The sequence below is a fragment of the Lethenteron reissneri genome, chromosome 31 (genome assembly GCF_015708825.2).
Source record: "Lethenteron reissneri isolate LAM-NWPU_2019-01 chromosome 31, ASM1570882v1, whole genome shotgun sequence".
Classification (NCBI taxonomy): Eukaryota; Metazoa; Chordata; class Hyperoartia; order Petromyzontiformes; family Petromyzontidae; genus Lethenteron; species Lethenteron reissneri.
This window is the reverse complement of record NC_083809.1, coordinates 13,443,635-13,465,038: the sequence shown is the minus strand read 5'-3', so window position 1 is coordinate 13,465,038 and position 21,404 is coordinate 13,443,635. Positions and strand designations below refer to the sequence as shown.

Genomic DNA, 21,404 nt, shown 5'->3' with positions numbered 1-21,404 from the left:
ATGGGAGCGATGCTTGCGTTCTCTACCACATTATCAGAATTGGTATTGGACGCTTTTAGTGTTTTCCGATCATTGTTACCCTTCTGGTTTGCCTTGCCACTATTAATTCTAGATTTGAAGCTTTCGTGACTGCAAGGATGCATATTCTTAGGTTTTTTTTCGGTAAAGTCACGTAGGTAAAAAATTATAATTAATTAAGTAAAATAAAAATAAAAATCACGACGTTTCGGAGGCAACACAAGCTACGTCTTCAGGTGGAACCGTCACAGCACGATAGCTGTATCAAGTAAGATAAATTCCAATAAAACAGTCCTTGTATATGTAATGTTCTCGAAGGAGACGGAGACTTCTTAGATGCCACACGCTTTTATTCACTAACAGTTACGACATCTTGACACACTGGGGAATGGCCCCTTTACCCAAACCTAGGGAGGTACAGCCTCCGGGCTATTCTAACCACACTCCCTACTCAAGCCATACGGCTCTTTAGCCTAGGGGAGGCTAACCCACACTGGCACCCCACTCAGCCCGGCCCTGTCGGAGGACATCGGCGGCTTGGGGTCCAGGGTCTTCGGGCGGCTTCTTGCTTCAGTTTGAGATGACATGAACTAACTCCTGCTCTCCGGGAGCCGTCTTATATACTCCCTCTCTGAGGGGCGGGGGTTCTGGGGGCCCCCAGCTCTCGCCAGCCCCCTCCTCTCAGATCGGTTCCAACCGCCTCTTGCCCGACCGGTTCGGACCGGTTCAGACCGGTACCTACCTCTCCCCTAGGTTGTGGGCCGTGTGTCAATCTTGACCACCACATATATATACTGGTTGAGGGTGGGAGGAGCCAAGGTAGGACCTGGATATTATTGTTGTGAGGTTCGGTGCCTCTGAAGCACGCTGTTAGGAATGAGCCTTTGTTGTGTAGACTGGTTGAACTCGGAGGTTCCAAGAGTTGTTAAGGTGCGGCTGATGTAAACGTGCGTGTAAATGGGACTGAGCCTTGTGTTATGTAGAGGTGGTGCGGCTGAAACCGCTGCCAGGAATGAGTCTTTGTTGTGTAGACTGGTTGAACTGGAAGGTTCTAAGAGTTGTTAAGGTGCGGTTGATGTAAAGGTGCGGCTGCTGTGAATGGGACTGAGCCTTTGTTATGTATGTAATGAGAGTGTAAATGGGGTTTGCTGCTGGGCTCTGGCCCGGGGTATTGGGGGGCGGAGCCAGTATGGGAAGGCCGGATCTGATGATCCGGAAGAGGAGGAGTCAGGATCACGTGGTAAACAGGATATAGGGGGGAGCCCGGAAGGGATCGGGGTCAGTTGCGGGAGTAAGAAGGCTGAGCCACGTTGGGTGGCGAGAGGGGATCCGCGCCATCGGCCACGTGGCCGAAGGACCTTCGGCACGCCGTCGGCCAGCGGTGTGCGGAGTGAGGGCGTGGGGGAGCTATTGGAGGAGCGCGCGTGAGAGCGCGCGAGGAGACGCTGGTCCGCAGTCAGGACCAGCGGGGTGCGAGGAAGAGTGGAGGAGTTGACGAGGGAGCACGTGCGGGGCGCGCGCAAGGAGACGCTGGTCCGTGTTCAGGACCAGCGGGGTGCGGAGAAAGAAACTAAATAAAAGACCAACGGAGACCAGCAGTGCCTGCCGAAGTCTTTTATTACATGTAGATGAAACATCACTTTTGCTACGTTGCTGGGATTAATTCTAGATTTGCCAAATATGTGTGGTAAAACTTAAAGTAGAAAAACCAGTGTTTGAAAAAAGAAGAAGAAACTATACGGTAACTGAAGAATAGTGCCTGTCAAATAAGATGGTCCAAATATGTGTAGTTAAATATTTTTTGCATGGTTAATAACATCTTTCCAATGATTACTAAATTTGTACCCATCATCACGGTTGAAATTATGTCTGTGTTTATATATTTGGATGGCTTCGTGTACAAACTTTTGATGGTAGCCAGGAGGTTTGCAGAGCACCTTGGTCTCGGAAAAGACAATTTCATGAGAGCCCAGTGTTGTAGCAATGATCGGCAACGGCAGAAGAATCAGTTTTGCCATGTTTCAGATCTGACTTGTGCTCGCAGACACGATCAGAGATATGACGTTTCGTTTCTCCAATGTAGCAATCACCACAACTGCAACTCAGTTTGCAGACTCCAGGGTATTGTAAGTCAGGAATGCCATCTTTCACAGATGGAATTAGATCACGGATTTAATGTACTGTACTGAATCAGACTTGGTTCTTATGTTTGTTTAGAATTTTGGAGATATTTTTGGTCACGCCTGCTATGTATGGCAACGTGATAGTTTTGATCAGCGTTTCATGTGGCTATTTCTGTATGGTGGGAGAAACAGCTTGGCGGATGGTGCGGTCAGAGTATCCATTCATCCTGAGGGCCCGATGTACATGTCTTAATTCACTGGCCAGGTGGTGTTGGTCAGAAATGCCATGAGCTCTGTGGTATAGCGTTTTGATGAGAGAATTCTTTTTAGATGGGTGGTGGTGGGAATCAGGTTTCAAGTAGGAATCTGTGTGGGTGGCTTTCCTGTAGACAGAATGTCTCAAGGATCCGTCAGGTCTCCTCTCAAACAGAATATTTAAGAATGGTAGTTTACCATCTTTCTCCACTTCTATGGTGAATCTGATGGATGGGTGTCTGGAATTGATGTGGTCCAATAAGTGGTTCAATGCTGGGAGGCAATGTGGCCAAATGACGAAAGTGTCATCCACATACCTCTTCCACAGGGAAGGACGCAGGGTGGATGTCTGGATGGCGTCTGATTCAAACTTTTGCATGAACATGTTGGCTATCACTGGTGACAAGGGGGAACCCATAGGGGTACCCTCATTCTGTTTGTAGAAGGTGCCATTCCAGGTAAAATAAGTGTTGGTGAGGCAATGGCTAACCGGCGCAGGTACATCCGAATTAAATCCATGTTGGACCAAGTCCTCAATTATTGTTAGGGTGTCAGGTACTGGGACTTTGGTAAACAGAGATACTACATCAAAACTGACGAGGATATCATCACGAGATAGTACCATGTCCTTGACCATAGAGGCTAATTGGGTTGAGTTGAGTACTGCCGAAGAGGTCTTGCCTGTGAAGGGAAGCAGAGTATCTGATAGAAACCGGGCTAGTTTGTAGGTAGGAGAGTTGATCATCGACTCGATGGGTCGTAGCGGGGTGCCTTCTTTATGGATCTTGGGAAGACCATTAATTATTTTTTTTTGCCACTATTAGCCCGCTTGTATTTTTCAACGGGGCTGTGATTTTGCTGTAATTCAGCGGGTAGTGCTCTCACTGACAGCTCATTCTCAATCAATGTGGGTGATTCATTACATGTTTGTGCCACATTTTGTATCTCAGTTGAGCCCATTTGTTTTTCCGTATTTCCTGTTTCTCTACTCCCTCCTGGTAGAGCCGGTGGAGGTATCGATCGGAAATGGGCATATTGTGTTTGACCTTCTGTGTGCCGTCGCATTGGGTGCTGGTATGAATCCACTCTTGGCCTCCATGCCCTGCGATTCCCGTAAATACTTGTCTTTGTGCGCTGTGGTCGCCTCCAATTTGTGTGCCACTCTCTCGTTACTTTGCCATCTGTGTATTTAATTACGTTGGTAGTTCGTGGGTGCTTGCTCTTCTCTGCATTGTGGGGCTTGGTGTATGAAATGCCTCACATGTGGGGTGCTGTAGCTGCTCACGTGATTTTACTTCCCTCTGAAAGGCTTGGTTCATTATCCCTCTCCCTGTGTGTTGGATCCGAATAATGGCTCCTAGTTCTATATAGTCATGCCATGTGAGCCCTATTCTCTATGCTGTGTAAGGAGGCCGTCTCTGGGTCCAAAACCATTCCCACAATTTCTGTAATCTCTGGACTCAATGATTAAAAAAACATAATCTTGAACATTTTGTCACCTTCGTGGTATTGATCAACATCACCTGCGTAAATCGTAGGAGGTAATCTCGCGGATCCTCGTCTACGCATTGGGTCATAGATTTGGCACATTAAACCCCTCAGACAGTGTTGAATATTTTCCAAACTTTCGAATCACTGCCAGGCTCAGTTGTTTGAAATCATTGCGAACCTTGTATGGTAGTGGCTTTGCCAATGGTATAGATTGTTCATGTAAACTTCATTTCAGCGGACTCGCTTTCTCGTCCCTTTTCCTCAGACCTCTGATCATTGCCTCCACTTATACTGTTGCGATATTAGTGTATATGTTTCTGTTTCTATTGTGTGGATCAAAATAGGGAATTCTGACAAGAACTTTGTCCATCAATTTCAGAGTCTTACTACTGAATGAGTATTCGGAAAGTTGGTCGTCGTCAGAGGAGCCAGTGTCAGCTATTACTCCAACTGTGGCGCTGCTTAACATACCTTCTGTAGTGTATTTTGCGCCTGTAACGTGGGTCAACTTTGCTTGGTAATTCCTGCCTGTCCCGTGGCTTGTGTTCCTTAGGTTTCCTATGTTGGTCTTGTGATCCTTGTTTATGGGTTGGTGTGCGTTGTCCTCTTAGCCTGTGCTTATGTGGTGAGTGTCTTTGAGCTCGGCTTTCCTGTTGCGTCTGTATTTCTCCATCCCTTCTCTCGAGTTGCGATGGGGTTTCTTTGTCAAAGCTACTTTGATTGATAACCATACTTTTGTGTGGTCTGTTCCTGGACTACAGTCACGTGACTGTGGTGTACTGCTACCTTCGTATTTGTTCTGTGAATGAGTGTCTGTGAGTTTTGCTGGTGTCGCTAGAACCTATTCCTTTTCTCTTACGAGGGTGTGAAGACATATTACCTCGTCTATCAGAGACAGTTTCTCGCCCGTTTCCTTTTCGAATTTTTCCTCATTCCACAGTCTCTGTCTGTCTGCCTGTGTGAGAAGGTATGAATCTAGTCTTGCTATTTCTGCAGTTTTTACATCGTGCTAACTTTTGTCACATTTTATCAAGTCTTTAAGTAGTTTCCCTCGATGTGTCTTAATGTCATCGATACGGCTCTCCTCCCATGTGTCTCTCTGATTGTTCTGCTCTTTAGCAGACCGGCCTGTGTGTTTGAATACGAGTTCCCAATATTCCGCAATCCACTCAAAAATTCCTCTTAATCCTAGCATCTCATGTATAGTGTAAGCTACTCTGGTATTTCACTTCAGAGTGCATATGAAAACAATTATATCACAGGATGCAGTCAATTCGACTCGAGAAAATCTTCTTAATCCAACTGTCTTCGTTATACTCTGCTACTCTGGTATTTCACCTCAGAGTGCGTTTTTGTGTGTTTGTTTTACGCCCTGTTTACAAGGCAATGTTAGTTCACAATACTCTGGTTAACACAACAGGGATTCATTCCTTAATTAAACTGTCTGTGAGAGATTCCGGGCAAGCCACCCATTATATTGTATATGCCGGATCTTGAAAAACTAAAATTTATAATAAAAATTTAATGGAAATGGCAAATTACGTAATTATCCTAAATTATGCTAAGTTATATAATGATGCACGTACTTATGCTAATTATGGAGGTGTAAGTGTATTAAGTTATGCGAATGTATGCGATTATGCTAATGTATGCAGTTATGATAATTAGGATTAGCTTTGTTGTCTAGGGTCGTATTATCAATCGGGATGATGCAATGCATTGTATGAAGTTATACAAGTGTGATGCAAGAATACTAAATTAAGCTCGGCTTCGTTGTCTAGGGTTGTATTATCAATTGGGATAATACAATGATTCTCACTTTAACATTTACTGATTATATTTCGATTTAAAGCTTTCGTGACTGCAGGGATTCATCTTCTTGGTTCTTTCGGTAAAGTCACGTAGAAGGGAAGTAATAAAATATTAAAAATAAAACAGGTGAAAACCAGGTCCATCGAGGCGACAGACTCTGTCGCCTCGATGGACCTGGTTTTCACCTGAGGACGGCTGCTTGCGTTGTGGCCGAAACGTCGTGAGAATTGTTTTATTATGTTTTATTTTTAATATTTTATTACTTCCCTTCTACGTGACTTTACCGAAAGAACCAAGAAGATTTACTGATTATGTTTTAGTGTGTTTATGTCAGGTCTCCAATTTCAAACCTCACTGCAGAATACAGTTCTTATAATTAAGATTATTACGCATGAACTTAGGAAGGTACCACTCAGACACTTTTGTGTTAAGCAACTTTAATTTCTAAACACAAACATAACACTCTAATATGCGAACTCTTATGCTTGGAATTGTCAACACAGTACTCCTGGAGATATTCTCCTCATTGATCTGTACATTTAACCCTCGATGATTACGTTGTTAAACTGGGTAGCAGAACAATCGATTAATTCCTCAGAGTAACGTGAGCATATACGGCGATAGGAAAACGTCCTTAAACATGCATGCGACGATATTCATACGAATGGCAAAAAAGAAACATATTCCGAAGGCAAAAGTATACGGCAATGAATTCATCGGTAAGATTATGCATTTAACGAAATGTCTTGAAACAAAGGTGTGCGGCAGTGTGCCTGCTTCAGCAGATGCTTATCAATTGGCTACGGCTTCAATAAATTCGCTGGCAGGATTCTGTGAGCAAAAGAAAGATTTTAACACTATTCTCCCTGTGTGCGTGTAGATTCGTAACGTAGGTTTCAAACGTTTAGTTTACATCATTGAATTCATTGGTAATATTTATGCAATTGAAAAGAAAAATAACGACTAAAATACTTATAAACGACTGTATCCACGTAACTCAATGGGCAGAAATTTTCTTCGTTATCAGCTAATAGTTGACGCATCCTTATCATTAGTCTTCTTATTATCAGTCCGGGAATGTGTTTCATGTGTGTGTGGTGATTTGTCTCCTTGATCCTTATTATTAGTCCGGGTATGTTTATGTGTGTGTGGTTTGGTCTCCTTGATCAATTCTTCGCGTCAGGCAGACGCCAGGCGATGCGTGGTAGTGTGTGAGTGTGGGCGCTGGTTGCCGTTCCTCACTCTTGTCTTGGTTCCCAGCTGGTGCTGGTCGGTATGTGTGTGGGTTTAACCCACGGCGCTCTCACCGACGCTCTCCTCTTCCTCACGGGCGGCTGGTCAGGCTCTTTCCCCTGCTGGATGAGCTGAGTCTGCACAACGCTTGTCGTTTGTCTGCTGGCAGCTGACACCCTTGCTCGGTGGCGCTCGGTGGCGCTGCTGCGTGCTCTCTCTCTTACTCCGTCCTCTCTGGTGGTGCACGATTGCGCGTGCAGCTGGTTCTCTGCGATGCTGACTTGGACGATGCTTGGCGCTTTCTGCCCTTTCTCGAGGTTGATTGCTTGTCGTTGCTCTCCTTGATCGTGCAGCTTCTGGGTGGGAGCTGGCACTCAGTGTAGAATTACTTTGAGTGATACTTCTTCTGTCAGCGCTGAACTCGTACCCGGTGACCCGTCACTACTCAGCAAGTCTCGCCATCCTTGGTTGATTGCAGAGCCTACCCCGGAGCTTGCCGCTTGCAGAACTCTTCTGTATTGTGTAGTCTTCTGTCTCTCGCAGTAGCAGCAATGTATGGGTCGTGTCTCTGTTTTTATCTGCAAAATTCTCTCCCCTCGGCTCGCCTTCTCACAAAGGACCGGAATCCCTTTGATTTCGCTCTCAGCCTGTGGGAACAGCTGTACGTGTGTCCGTGTGTGTGTGTTCTGATTTATTAAGCAATCTGTTAAGTATCACCCTGGCCTGGTTCCTGTCCCCCTCTTCAAACTATATTTTTATCCGTGGAAAACAGATGTCCCAAATTGCTACACCCCAATTCATTATTGCAATAAACTCTCTTTGAGGGAGTTTCTCCTTGTGAGTGCTATTCTCCTGCTCTACCCCCTTTTCCCGTTGTGATTTTATTGCTACCACATGTTTCTGGAAGACAATGGCGGCTGGGAGGCTTTCTCTATGGAATACATTTCATCTTGGTTGCGCGTGATTGACCTATTTCGCCTTTTTTTTCTTTTCGATGACACTTGGTCTAATACTTCATAATTATTATTTAGTTTATGTTTATCCAAGATTTGTGATTTATCATTGTTATTACCACGTATATTCCTAGGATTGTATTAACATTTGTTCCCCCGTCTGTATCCAGGGATTTGTGCTGTTTATTTTCGAGTTATTATGATTATTAATTTTTTTGATATCCAGAGGTTGGAGATGTAACTACGTTTTGGCTTAAAACATCCCTGACTGCCAGAATTCATTCTTTGGTGCTTTGGTAAGGTTGCGTAGATAGAAGAAGAATAATAAAAAAGATGAATAACATTAGTATTAAAATAATAAATGAAAAATAATAACCCACTAATGTAGATTGTAGCCTGGTTTTTAATCGGAGTGTGTGGGTCTATGATGTTCACTTATTCTTGTCGCTAAGTTTTACACTTTTACTTGTTGTTAGAAGAAACAAAAAATCAGTTAACCAAAACAAAACGTTGTCTGTTTCGTCATCTCTCGTCCGGGGAGAGTTGTGTCCCCCACTGTTTTGGGTATGTGTGTGTGTTTGTTCTACTTTATTGGGGTGAAAAGTTGTTTCCTCAAGGCCTGGCTCCTTCCTTCGCGGTCGGGTGTGAAGGGCAGCTGCTGTGTGGGGAGCGTTGTGCCTTACCCTTTCATGTCCCATGCTCGCCCCGATCAATTATACAAAAAAATATTGGAATAATTATTCTTAATATCAATTTTGGAACAGTACGCGCGTGCCCGTGTATGCAATTGGGGTTACTTATTGCGCTCTTTCTTAGACAAGCCAGCCACCATCAGGAAAACAAAACAGATGTTTAATATTTATGGTACTTTTTATGGGGATCTATGTCCTTGGTGTTCATTTGTGCATTCCCAGGCTGCCGTACCTGCAGTCCTTCGGAGGGGTCTCTGCCCTGTCCAGGGCCCAGTTCAAGACAATCAACGGCTTCTCGAATCTCTACTGGGGCTGGGGAGGGGAGGATGATGACTTCTTTAGACGGTGAGAGACTACCCCTCTGCGCCCCCCCCCCCCTGCACCCCCCCCCCCCCCCGCAGGAATAACAGCAGCAATAACAGCAACAACACCTTGTGATGACTTCTGCTTTCTGGCTGCTTGCAGCTGGGCCCTGCTCTTGTGGGATTCCCGCTGAGCGAGCCGAGCGGTCTGGTCAAGTAATGCCTCATATCTTCCGGGGAGAATGGGGGCCATACCGGGAATTTATCTTGGCTTATATCGACAAACCAATTCTATCTCATCCAAACGTCGCCTATAATTCAGTGGGACTCGCCAACAGACTCAGCCCAGCTTCCAACGTGCTAAAGGAAGTGCTGGCCCACTTTCCAATTCAAACTACTCGAGTTCTGCACCCAATGTGCTACGATCTGCTATGGAAATGCTGACCCCTAACCGAATGTGTTTGTCACTTGTTGCAATGCTTCGCACATGGTTGTGCTGCAGATCTAGTCGGTTCTTCTTCCGCCCTACATCCACGCAATCATGGAAGAGCAACTTCATAGCCATACTGCTGCTGATGTCAGATATCGATACAAGCCCTGGAACAGGGCTCCTCAAATTTGGATTGGCCAATGCATGCTCTATAGTCAATGGTACGGCGCTGATCCACGATTTGATTAACGATTGTGGACAGTACATATTGGTCGTTCCTGAAACCTGGGTATATGACCATGAGGCTGCACCGAATGGATACGCTATTGTACATCAGCACAATTGCAGGAAGCCTGTCACTGGTAGCTCGCATGTTGGAGGGATAGCACCAATTCACTGTGAAGAAATCTGCGTGAAAATCCTGAGAGATTAATCAACAATCACGTCATTTGAGCTGCTGCTTATGAAAATAACAAACAGAATACGGTCGCTTATGACCACTGTCATCTATCGACCTCTGTCTTTACCTCTGTAGGAATTATTTTCCGAGCTTTCCAGTCTGCTAGACTGTAGGTTACCTGAACTGTCCCAGACCGACCCGTTCTTGTGGTAAAATCAACAGTGATCTCGCTTAGATTATATTATCGACAGATAGTTTAACCCATGATGTAAGTAACGCAACATGTCGCTCGGGAAATATAGGCCGCTGTCGGTAACCTAAAAGAGGCCTAGAAATAGGGTTTCGTTCCACCAATGTGGGCACTACCTACTTTTTTATATTTAACATCAGAAATATATAGAGATTCCTTAGGAAAAAGTTCTCCGCACACAACCTTGCAGTTTTTGAGAAAAATGATGCTAAAGGTGCCCATTTTGAAAAAAAGGGAAACCATAGGGAATTTTGCACTTTCAAACCTGTTTATCATATAAACCCAAAAATGCAGAATTACCACTTGAATTACAAAATAAACCAGTTTGAAATGTGTGATATACCTGAAGTTGCTATCTATGCACAGTAAACATGATAAGATTATCAAGAAAACTTCTACTGTAGCATTAACATCCCAATTACTTCTCATTATGTTGTTCCAATTCAAAGGTAATATTTGAGGTAAAATCTGAATAACAAATAGAATTAAGCCAAAATATAATATATAAAAAACACTTTTTAAAATAACACATTTAATGGTGAATTGTCAATTCGCATACACGAGCAGTAACTGCACTACATGTACATATTCACAGGAATGATTATTGTAAACAAGATTTAATTTTGATTGATTTATATTATTATATTTCGATTTAAAGCTTTCGTGACTGCAGGGATTCATCTTCTTGGTTCTTTCGGTAAAGTCACGTAGAAGGGAAGTAATAAAATAATAAAAATAATAAAAATAAAACATAACATTGTTTTATTATGTTTTATTTTTATTATTTTATATTATTATCATATACACATCACTAAATATCAAGATCACTGTCCTCACTATCAGATTCACATGAAACAATATCCTCAGTTAATCTCACATTGTCACAATGAACACATTTACATAGGTCAGTGCAGGCCAGGTCAGCCTTGTGGCATGTACCAGACTTACACCCACAGTGGAGTGACCCCAAAATCTGTTGAGGAGCTGGATCTTTAGTCATCCATGATATGATGAGATCACCATCCTTGACAATCCATCCAAAGCCGTCTGGACTGGGAGCATTTATAAAAGGATCCAATGCTCTCCTGTGGATTGCAGCTTGGTAGTTAGCACGCTTGAAGTGCTCTGTAAGTGCATCTTTTGTTGGAGGTAATGCCTGTTCGGAAGAGGCCTGGACACAGAACCTATTGTATCTGGCCAAATTAACATCTGATACCTTTTCTCCATACAGCTCAGACACAAAACGTTCTATGGTCACAAATGTGGTGCTGTCCAATTCAAATTGCCTCCCAAGAGCAACAAATGCACTGATGTACTCTGCATTTCCAGACACTATATTTAGTGGTTTCTCTTTTCCTTTCCCATAAAAGGAACTAGTTGAGTCACAGCCAGTGAATGTGTGTCGTCCTATCAGTGCCTCTGTTAGTGAAGGACCCAAAGCAGAACCAATAGCCTGGAGATCTAACATTCTTTGCCTGTCTTTTGTTCCTGTCAGAAAGTACATCTTTGCTGAGGGAAGCTTAGCCATTATTGAAAGTGAAATGATAGCAACATCAGTGTCAGGACTCTGGATGATTATCTTATTATAACGTTCACTGCAGGCATGTTTTGCATGAAGTAGGAGCCTCGTGTCAGCTTCTTCATGGTCACAAGTCAAATATTCTACCTCTTTGACAGACATAATGCCATCTTTAAGAGTGAGTTGATGACATACATTTCTGTGTGCCACAAAGATAGCTATGTCTTTTCCAGCTGCTTGTAAAGGCACAGTTCTCCATGTCTCAAAGAGAAAGTCTGTCAATGCTTCTTTATTTTCACCACTGGCTAGAAACTTGGTCCACTGACTTGGAGTATTCTGCTTGATGCTGTATATTTGCAGTAATTGTTGTCCAACAACAGCACGTCTTGATCGTTCAGCATTTTTGATGCTTACTGCCGGGTAGCGATCAATGACAAAATCGACCCTTGGACAACTCAACTTTGTACCCATCTTAATCATAAGTTGAAGAAGATCATCAGCAAGCTCACCGAATGTGTCTGGTATATTCTTGAGACTCCTGATCAATGCCATGCCATCTATCAGTAGGACACCATTATCACCAACAGTCTTGTTCACATGACAGTCCTTGTTCTTTGATTCTAAACAAGCTAGAAGAGCAGCCTTATTTGTTTTGGCTAATGAACCATCAGTGCTTGCTAGCGGGGATGAGATATTGCCAAGTGAATATGTCAGAATCTCTTTCTAGTTTACAGACCGGGATTGACTTATCACTAACAGTCGTGCAAAGAGTCTCCTGTCATTTTTTAGAATGACTTGATTTCCATCTTTTGTCTTGGATGATTTCTTCATTTGATCCCCAAACGTAGTGAGCTTCAAGGACTTTATTGGAGAGTCTGTTTTTTATTAATTGACTCGATCTTGGATGAAAATTTTCAGAGCTGTTTCACCTTTATCACAAGCACTTTGTATGTCATCTCTGACAGTCTTTGTAGCAACAACACCAGAGCTAATACATACAATATCTTCACGAGGCAGGAATGGATTGATCATAGACTCAACCGCTGAAACCAAAGATATAACAGCAGCATTGTCTTTTGCAATTCTTGTTGCATCCAACTCTTTATGACCCTTCTCTTCATGTTGCATTCCAGCCATCATTTCACACTGCCTTGTGATTGCAGAACGTTCAGGATGAGACAGTATCCATCGCTGGATGGCACCTCTGTTCAATGTTATCCCAGTTATGCCGCCTTTGGTCTTTGAATCACGGTTGCAGGTTTGTTCTATTGCTTGGGCACAAGCTATGGATGAGAACCTGTTAGCATCCTTACGCTGTACTGTCCAGTTTCTTTTTGCAGTAACTTCTTCATAGCAGTGTGGATGAGTCTTTGGAAGATTGATCCTCTCGACCCAATATGCTGATAGGTACCTTGCATAATTTTGGCGGTTATATGCAAAATACCATGCCAGCATACGTCTCACTGTTGCTAAGTGAAGGCTCCAGTCAGAGTCTCTGGTTGCTCTAATGAAACTCAGTAACAGTTGAACCATTTAAATGTATGAGCTCCAAAGTCCAAAGGTGGGATTAACAGAGTTCATCTCATGTACATATCTATCATAGCAGGACAGAATATCTGATAATATGTCAGACACTGAGTTAGATGAAAATCCTGCCTCAGACTTGTACTCTCGTACTAGATCTTCCATGGCTGATATGTAACGAGTGTGCTGTTGCTCAGAAAGGGACTGAAGAAATGACCTCAACCGCAAGATATGCATTGCCTCAAATAGGAGTTTGTGTGCACGAATGCTACGGTTGTAGTGATGTCCACTAATGACTCCATTTATTGAACCAACAGCTACCACATTTGATTAAATCAGCATATCCTGTAGTCCTGCTTCTTTGAAACGTTTGCCTATCACTGCCATTAAGGACATGGCTGTGTGGAACTAACCTAGTCTTGGGATGATACGCTGCATCAGATTTTGGTCTTTCCACCTTATTTGCTGTGCTTTAGCGTATATAGCCTGGTCATACACAGTGACAATACTCTCCAAATCTAGTCAATCAGCAATTTCCACACTTCTAGTGAGTATGGTGTTTACAGTGGTCATTTCTGTAGGGGAAGCCTCTATAACTGGTAGATAGTAGAAAGCAGATTTTGGCAGTGAGCTAGTCTGAGTAGAACAATTAAACCCGGTCCATCCTGGAAGAGAAGTGTCTGATACTGCATGCCAGCTATATTTTAGCAGTACATAGATTGTATCAGTTTTTGTGCCAGCTCCATAGATGGGACAGTATTATACTCCAGCAGAGGAACATTTAGCTCTTGAGGGCCCTGTCTCTTGGTATGAATGTATAGGTCCAGAACACTCTTTTGTGGTTGCAGTGTCCTTACACCTTTTCTGATGAACACAGTTCTCCTATGGTCTTCGCTTTTCATTTTACTCTGAACCATTATACCATTGGTGTGGTGGGTAGTACCTCGTCCAGACAGGGTCTCCTCCCCAAAGTCAATGTTATCCCACACCAAAACGGTTGGATGCTGCTTTGACATACACTTTGGTATATCTGTTCCGGTAGCCAGCTGATATTCGGCTAAGGCTGTCTCAAAACCAATGGTACTTGATGTTGATATGCAGTGTCCAAGTCTGCTCAGAATATCTAACAATTGGGAAGAGCCGGTTAAGTGCCTAACGTTCAGTCCTAATGCAAGGGATTTAGGTGTAGGCTTTTTACCACTTGATGCCAGGTATACTATGTCTTGGCAGATGGACAGTAATCTGCTGTTGGTATCCTCAGGCAACTGTACTTTCTTATCAAACATAGGTTCATCTGATGCTCCAGTACACCAGCCAATCAGATTGTACAGCTCCACATGTACCATGGTATCTGCTGCATCAATATTCAGATCTGTTGACATTGGTGGCCATGGCATTGTCATACCAGAAGTACCTCGCGTAGCTTGTTGCACTATGATGCCAGCAGAGAACAAAGTATGCTTTCTGTCTGAACTGTAGACCTCATGTGTTGTGTAAGTTGCAGTGTCACGAGAGAGTTCACCGATATCTTCTGCACTCTTAATTTGAAGCTTTCGTGACTGCAGGAATTACTCTTTGGTTCTTTCGGTAAAGTCACGTATAAAGATAAAATAACAAATTAAATAATAGCATACTACGACGTTTCGATTGCAACACAAGCAATCATCATCAGGTATAAAAGAAAGAAATAGCAACAAAAATCTAACCAGAAAACTATAGACAGACATATAAGCAGACAGATATCACAAAGATACACAGAGAGAGGACACGCATCGGCACAAAGAGAGAGATCGTCTCTGTGACGGGGCCTTAAATACAGAGAGGGGGGCGGGGTCGGAGAGAGGGAGGGGGCAGAGGAAAAATTTGCATGTCAATGAGTAGGGCGACGTGTGGTACGGTACGCAAGCTTGAAAATTAGGAGAAAGGGAGAAAGACACACTAAAATTAAATAACCTAGCAAAATATCGAAATGTAATGTAATGCAACACAGAGTCGGTCAACACACAATTAACGCATAGCCTGGTCGATTACGTATTTCAAAGATTGCTAAGTTAGATTTAAGTGTGAAAATTCCAAAGAGAGGACACAGGCAGAGAGAGAAAAAAAAAACCCAGAGAGAGAGGAGAGAGAGAAAAAAAGAAAAAAACAAACTTAAAACTTCCCCGTAGAAGTGGTTCAATCTTAATTTGAAGCTTTCGTGACTGCAGGAATAACTCTTTGGTTCTTTCGGTAAAGTCACGTATAAAGATTAAATAATACATTAAATAATAGCATACTACGACGTTTCGATTTTTTTTTCTCTCTCTCTGGGTTTTTTGTTTTCTCTCTCTGCCTGTGTCCTCTCTTTGGAATTTTCACACTTAAATTCTAACTTAGCAATCTTTGAAATACGTAATCGACCAGGCTATGCGTTAATTGTGTGTTGACCGACTCTCTGTGTTGCATTACATTACATTTCGATATTTTGCTAGGTTATTTAATTTTAGTGTGCCTTTCTCCCTTTCTCCTAATTTTCAAGCTTGCGTACCGTACCACACGTCGCCCTACTCATTGACATGCAAATTTTTCCTCTGCCCCCTCCCTCTCTCCGACCCCGCCCCCCCTCTCTCTATTTAAGGCCCTGTCACAGAGACGATCTCTCTCTTTGTGCCGATGCGTGTCCTCTCTCTGTGTATCTTTGTGATATCTGTCTGCGTATATGTCTGTCTATAGTTTTCTGGTTAGATTTTTGTTGCTATTTCTTTCTTTTATACCTGATGATGATTGCTTGTGTTGCAATCGAAACGTCGTAGTATGCTATTATTTAATTTATTATTTTATCTTTATACGTGACTTTACCGAAAGAACCAAAGAGTGATCTTCTGCACTGTCACTATCTTTTTTAGTCTCAGTACTTGAGGTCGACATTGGCTCCATAAAGTCTGTAGCTGACAGTCCTTCACAAAACACCATCTCGCTGAGATTCCGTCTCACAGGTTTATGGAAGAGTAGTTGTGGATAGTCTCGCTGTAGGAAAGGCTTCAGCAGATCGGACCTGTAAAATAGAGATACCTTTATAGTGACTTAATTGTGGGTGAATAAAATGTTTCAATTTCACATTTAACCAGGAGCACGAGATACGAGGTATAAGAGATATTTGTCATAGAAGAAAACAATACAACGATTCATAATTTCACAGAAAACAAATCACTGTTCTAACTTGGGTTTTTATAGCCAACATTTATGTGGGAACACAAACTTCACAATTGTATAATTATTACCTGTATGATCTAACGTCATATCCTTCTTCTTCTTTTATAGCCTTACAAAACAACTGCACAAGCCTCGTCATCCGGAGAATTTCTTGCTTCTCGATTAGGCGATCCTCAATCACTGTTTTGCAGAATGCTTTGTAGCCTCTCTGATACTGCAGGACATTTGAGTAACGTGCTCTGAAATAGGAAAACAGAAAGTCATAATGAGTCATCTGAAAAGCAACTATTCTCTGATAGGCAAATGAAAACATGTAAAATATGTCAGGATGAATGAGTTTGTGTGTTTTAGAGTGTGAGTGCGGGTAAACAGATACAAATTAGTCCATGAATACAATCCGTGTGGCGTGTTTACATGCATGAGTCTGATGTATGTTAACCTCTTAACCCCCACTTGAACCGAGCACATTTTCTCCAGTTTGGCAACCCAAAACATAAAAGCTTAAAAAAAAGCATCAAAATAACAACGAAAAACAGGATGAAAACACAGCAAAAAAGTGACAAAAACAAGGCGAAAACATGACAAAAAATCAATGAAAATAAGCAATGAAAAAGCAACAAAAAAACGACAAAAACATGACAAAAAGCCATAAAAAAGTGACACAAAAACGTGACGAAAACGCAACAAAAATGTGACTAAAACTCAGGCAACAATGTGACAACAAAGTTACAATCACTTTAGTAGGTCATAGCTTTCAAATGAGGCATTACGCTGAGAGTGCCTTGGTTTCTATGTTTTTTGAGGCATTACACTGTTGCTCTCCAGTTGAGAAGATTTTAGATTTGGGTAAAGCCAAAATGGAAAAAATGCACTCGGTTTAGGCAGGGGGTAAGAGATTAATTAACATGCATTGTCACGACCAAATAAACAACTAATTAATAAAATTTGAATATCAGATGTCACTAAAATTTAATTTTAAATAGTCTTGGTCCTTTTGTATGTGTAGGGATTATTACGGGAGAAACGGCGGACAACAAACACAGGGGTGTCGGCACTCACATACACGGGTGGTCACACCGACGTCCGCATCCGTTATTGCCCACGCCCCCAGCCCTCGGAGGTGATCCCTATAAAAGGTGGAGACCCAAAGAGCTCGAGGCAGTTCGACACGAAGCTGACCAGTGAAGATCCAAGACTCGGAGATTAGGCCCTGGGACTCCCCGGTCTCGCCGTCCTTATAAGGGCCGAGCCCGGTAAGCCAGCGGCGCGGCCCAAAAGCTTCCAGACCGCTGCCTTTATCAGGGCAAGGCTGGTTAGCTGGTGCCGAGATCTGTGCTTGCCAGGGCCAGATCAGTCAGCCTCCCATAGCCCAGTAGAGGAGGACTGGGGAACAGGACAGAGGGCTTAGTACTAGGGTGGGTTTCCCATAGTACGGGTGAAGGGGCCGATACCCCTTCAACTATTGTGCCTGTCCCTGGGTTAATAAACAGAGTGTGCCTCAACTTCGACATCGTCTCCTCGAACTTACTACATCTGGTGTTGGAAGTGGTCCAAGCATGGATACGAGACGGACGACTCGTGCCCAAGACCCAGGAGAGGATGACGACGAGGGAGGGGCGGTGCAAGACATCACCGCCGACGTACCTGCACAACTGCTGCCGGCTCCGACATCGGCGGGGTCGTCGGAGAGGGCCGGGACGTCGACTGACGAGTTGGCGTTGGCTCACTCGCGGCTGGCGGAACTCCTGTATGCAGCGGCCGTCATGCTGGAACAAATAACTCGCCTGGGGCCGGGAGGAGCGACGCGGCGGGAAGATGGACAACGCCCGCCAGAAACTCCCGCCTTTACAACAGAGGGGAGACTCGAAATTCCCGCCACAAAGACAGTAGGGGCAGAGGGAGGAGCCCCAGCTCGTCACGCGGGGGACGGAGCCCAGCCAGCAGCCGCCACGTCATCGGCGGAGGCGGGTCGCAGTGGCTGCCTATCAGGGGCTGCAACGTCACCATCATCGGACGCCAGCACCGACCAAGCCCCAACCAGCACGTCACTGACGGCGCGACACCCATTAGAGTCCGCCATTACTCGTACAGTACGGGGACGCGATACGGATGCTGCAAGAGGTTCGGAGACGGAGCCGACATTCCAGCAACGCCTGCCGGCCCTGCAGGTATTCGTAGCAAGCGACGGCGATTGGGGGGGGTTCCAGCGCCGGTTCCTTGCCCACCAAGAAATGGCGGGCTGGTCGGACAACGAGGCGCTGTGTGCTCTCCCGGCGATGCTGGATGGCGACGCCCTGTGCACCCTCACCGCTGCACCCAAGTCGGCACGCTCCACGATTCAGTCGGCGCTGCAGCTGCTGGCCACAGTTTATGGGCCGCCTTCCGATTGTCGCCAGCTCTTCTATGAACGGCAGAAGGGCGACAAGGAATCGCCACTTGCTTATCGCACGGCCCTGCTGTCATTGGCGAAAGACGCTTTCCTGCGTATGGACGAAGAAGGGATCGATGCGATGGTGGCCGAGAAAATTTTGCTGCTGGCCGACGACTTGAACTTCATCATCCTAGCACAGGATGATGCGGACATGTCATCATTGCGGGCTGCAAGGCACATTCACGCCAATCTCATCTCCCAGCGGAGGAAGGCAAACAAGGCAGCTGCACGACACACCGTGGCGGCGACCTCTTCCGGAATGGAGGGGGCCTTCGCTGCGGACCGTTCTGCAGGATGGCGATCTGCCGAGCGACCGGCTCGGGACGTTCCGAGCCACCGAGATCAGCCCAAGTCCTCTGGAGCGCTCGTCGTCTGCTACAATTGTGGCCTCCGGGGCCATGTGGCGTCCGGATGCCGGGCTCCTCGACAGCGCGGAGCGAGACCTGGAGCTGCGGACGGCCCTCCCCACAAGCCTTCGCAACATCCTCGGGCAAGTCATGGCACCCCACATGTTCGGCCTGCACACACACCCACTTTCCTCTCACAAGGTCCGACACACGATTCTCGGGGTTTGGGTGCTGGTGCGTCGGGTCGCGGCATGTCGGGGAGGGCGCTCTAACCGGGCTAATGGTCCGAGTTGGCTCACCGGGTTGTGGCTGCATCGGCGGGGTCGTCCGTTGTCACGGGGCATATTGACGGGGTGGAGGTACGGCTACTGGTCGATACGGGAGCTTCGGCAACTATCATTTCGGATTTGATTTATAATATCCTGCACGTTCAGAGTCGCCCGTTGCTCCCTGTCGACATACCGTTTTACGCTGCGAATGGGGGCTCGTTGGGTATTATCGGCCAATTTCGAGCGCAAATTTCTATAGGGGACATTAAACTATCTGGCCCGGTGTTCGTCTCCTCCTCGCTGGCTATTCCGTGCCTGTTGGGGACAGACTTTTTGGCCAAATTGCCCATCAAAATTCTGATTGACCAGCGATGCATCGAGCTTCCATCGGGCCGACGTATTACGTTCCTGCCTTCCACCCCTGCCTTGCATACTGCCTGTGCTACGGTACAGGCGCTCGTTGCTCGAACGGTGCGTGTACCCCCGGGGGCACAGATGTTAGTACCCCTGCGGTTGCGTCGACCGTTCGATAAAGGGGTCTCTGACCGGGACATTATGTTGGGACCATCTAGAGCCGGGGTGAGTGGGCCAGATCTGGTGACGGCCCAGACTATTGTTAAAGGGGATGGGGACCCGTTTATCGCGGTCCTCAATGTCGGGACACGGACGGCAGTGGTTTCGCAGGGTACCGTGTTCGCACATGCGGTTCCGGTACCTGCGGAAACGCCGATCATTGGCCAGGTGGCCACCGATTCTCAAACGCGATTAGCCTCAGACACTGACGAGGGTTGGCTGGAGGCGTTGTGTGCTGAGTCACCTGACCTGTCCGACGCACAACGTGCTAAATTACGCGCCTTATTGCGAGAATTTTCCGACGTCTTCAGTAAACATAAATACGATATCGGATGTACCAAATTGCTACGCCACCATATTGACACCGGTGACAACGCTCCTATCCGCCAAAATCCTTTTCGGTTAAGTCCCGCCGAAAAGGATCATGTCAAATCGGCTGTAGATGACATGTTGAAATCTGACATCATTTCTCCCTCGACCAGCCCTTGGGGTGCACCCATAGTGTTGGTTAAAAAGCACGACGGGTCCCTAAGGTTCTGTGTTGATTTCCGGCGATTAAATAAGATCTCGGTGGCCGATGCTTATCCGCTTCCTCGAATGGACGAATCGCTGGATGCCCTCGCGGGATCGCGATTCTTTTCCACTTTGGATTTGCTCTCAGGATTTTGGCAACTTCTCTTGGACGACGAATCTAAGCCCAAAACAGCTTTCCGAACGCCGCACGGCCTCTTCCAATTCAATCGCTTACCCATGGGATTACACTCTGCTCCCGCGACGTTCCAGCGCCTGATGGAATTGGTCCTCGCTGGCTTGCAATGGGAGGTGTGTTTGATTTACCTGGATGACGTTATCGTATTCAGTAAGACGTTCGAGGAACATCTTGATAGGCTTCGGGCCGTCTTTCTCAAGATGCGCGCTGCTAATTTGAAATTCAAGCCACAAAAGTGCCATTTGCTGCGCGAATCTGTTAAATATTTGGGTCACATCGTCGGCCGGTCAGGCATCTCAACCGATCCCGCCAAAACGCGTTGTGTCAGCTCCTGGCCTACTCCCACCTCGGTGGGGGAGGTTAGAAGCTTCATCGGATTTGCTTCATATTACCGCCGGTTTGTCGCGGACTTTGCTTCCATCGCTAAGCCACTACATGCCTTAACGTCAAAAGGGGTCAAATTTCATTGGGGGCCGGAGGAGGACACCGCTTTTATCTCTCTTCGGGATGCCCTGGTGGGGGCCCCGCCGTTAAGCTACCCCGATTTTTCCATGCCCTTCGTGCTCGACACGGACGCAAGCAATACCGGGATTGGAGGCGTGCTGTCACAAATTGTGGGTGGCGTGGAGCGCGTTGTGGCTTATGGTAGTAGAGTATTGTCTCCGGCCGAGCAGCGGTACTGCGTCACCCGCCGCGAACTGTTGGCTATCGTGTTCTTTATCCAACAGTACCGGCCATATCTGTACGGCCGGCATTTCACCGTCCGTACAGATCATGCGGCGTTGCAGTATGCCCTACGAATTAACCAGCCATCGGGGCAGTTGTCCCGATGGCTGGAGGTCATGCATGATTTCGATTTCGAGACAACTTACCGAAAGGGG

General features: G+C 45.5%; 1 protein-coding gene across 1 annotated transcript in view; it reads left to right on the top strand.

Annotated features, from left to right (window-relative positions):
* LOC133349825 (beta-1,4-galactosyltransferase 2-like) overlaps positions 1 to 21,404 on the top strand; it is a 73,930-nt gene that overhangs the window by 21,757 nt on the left and 30,769 nt on the right. The window contains exon 3 of the mRNA XM_061563621.1: positions 8,800 to 8,922. Coding sequence (XP_061419605.1) covers positions 8,800 to 8,922 — 123 coding nt within the window. The remainder of the gene's footprint in view (positions 1 to 8,799; positions 8,923 to 21,404) is intronic.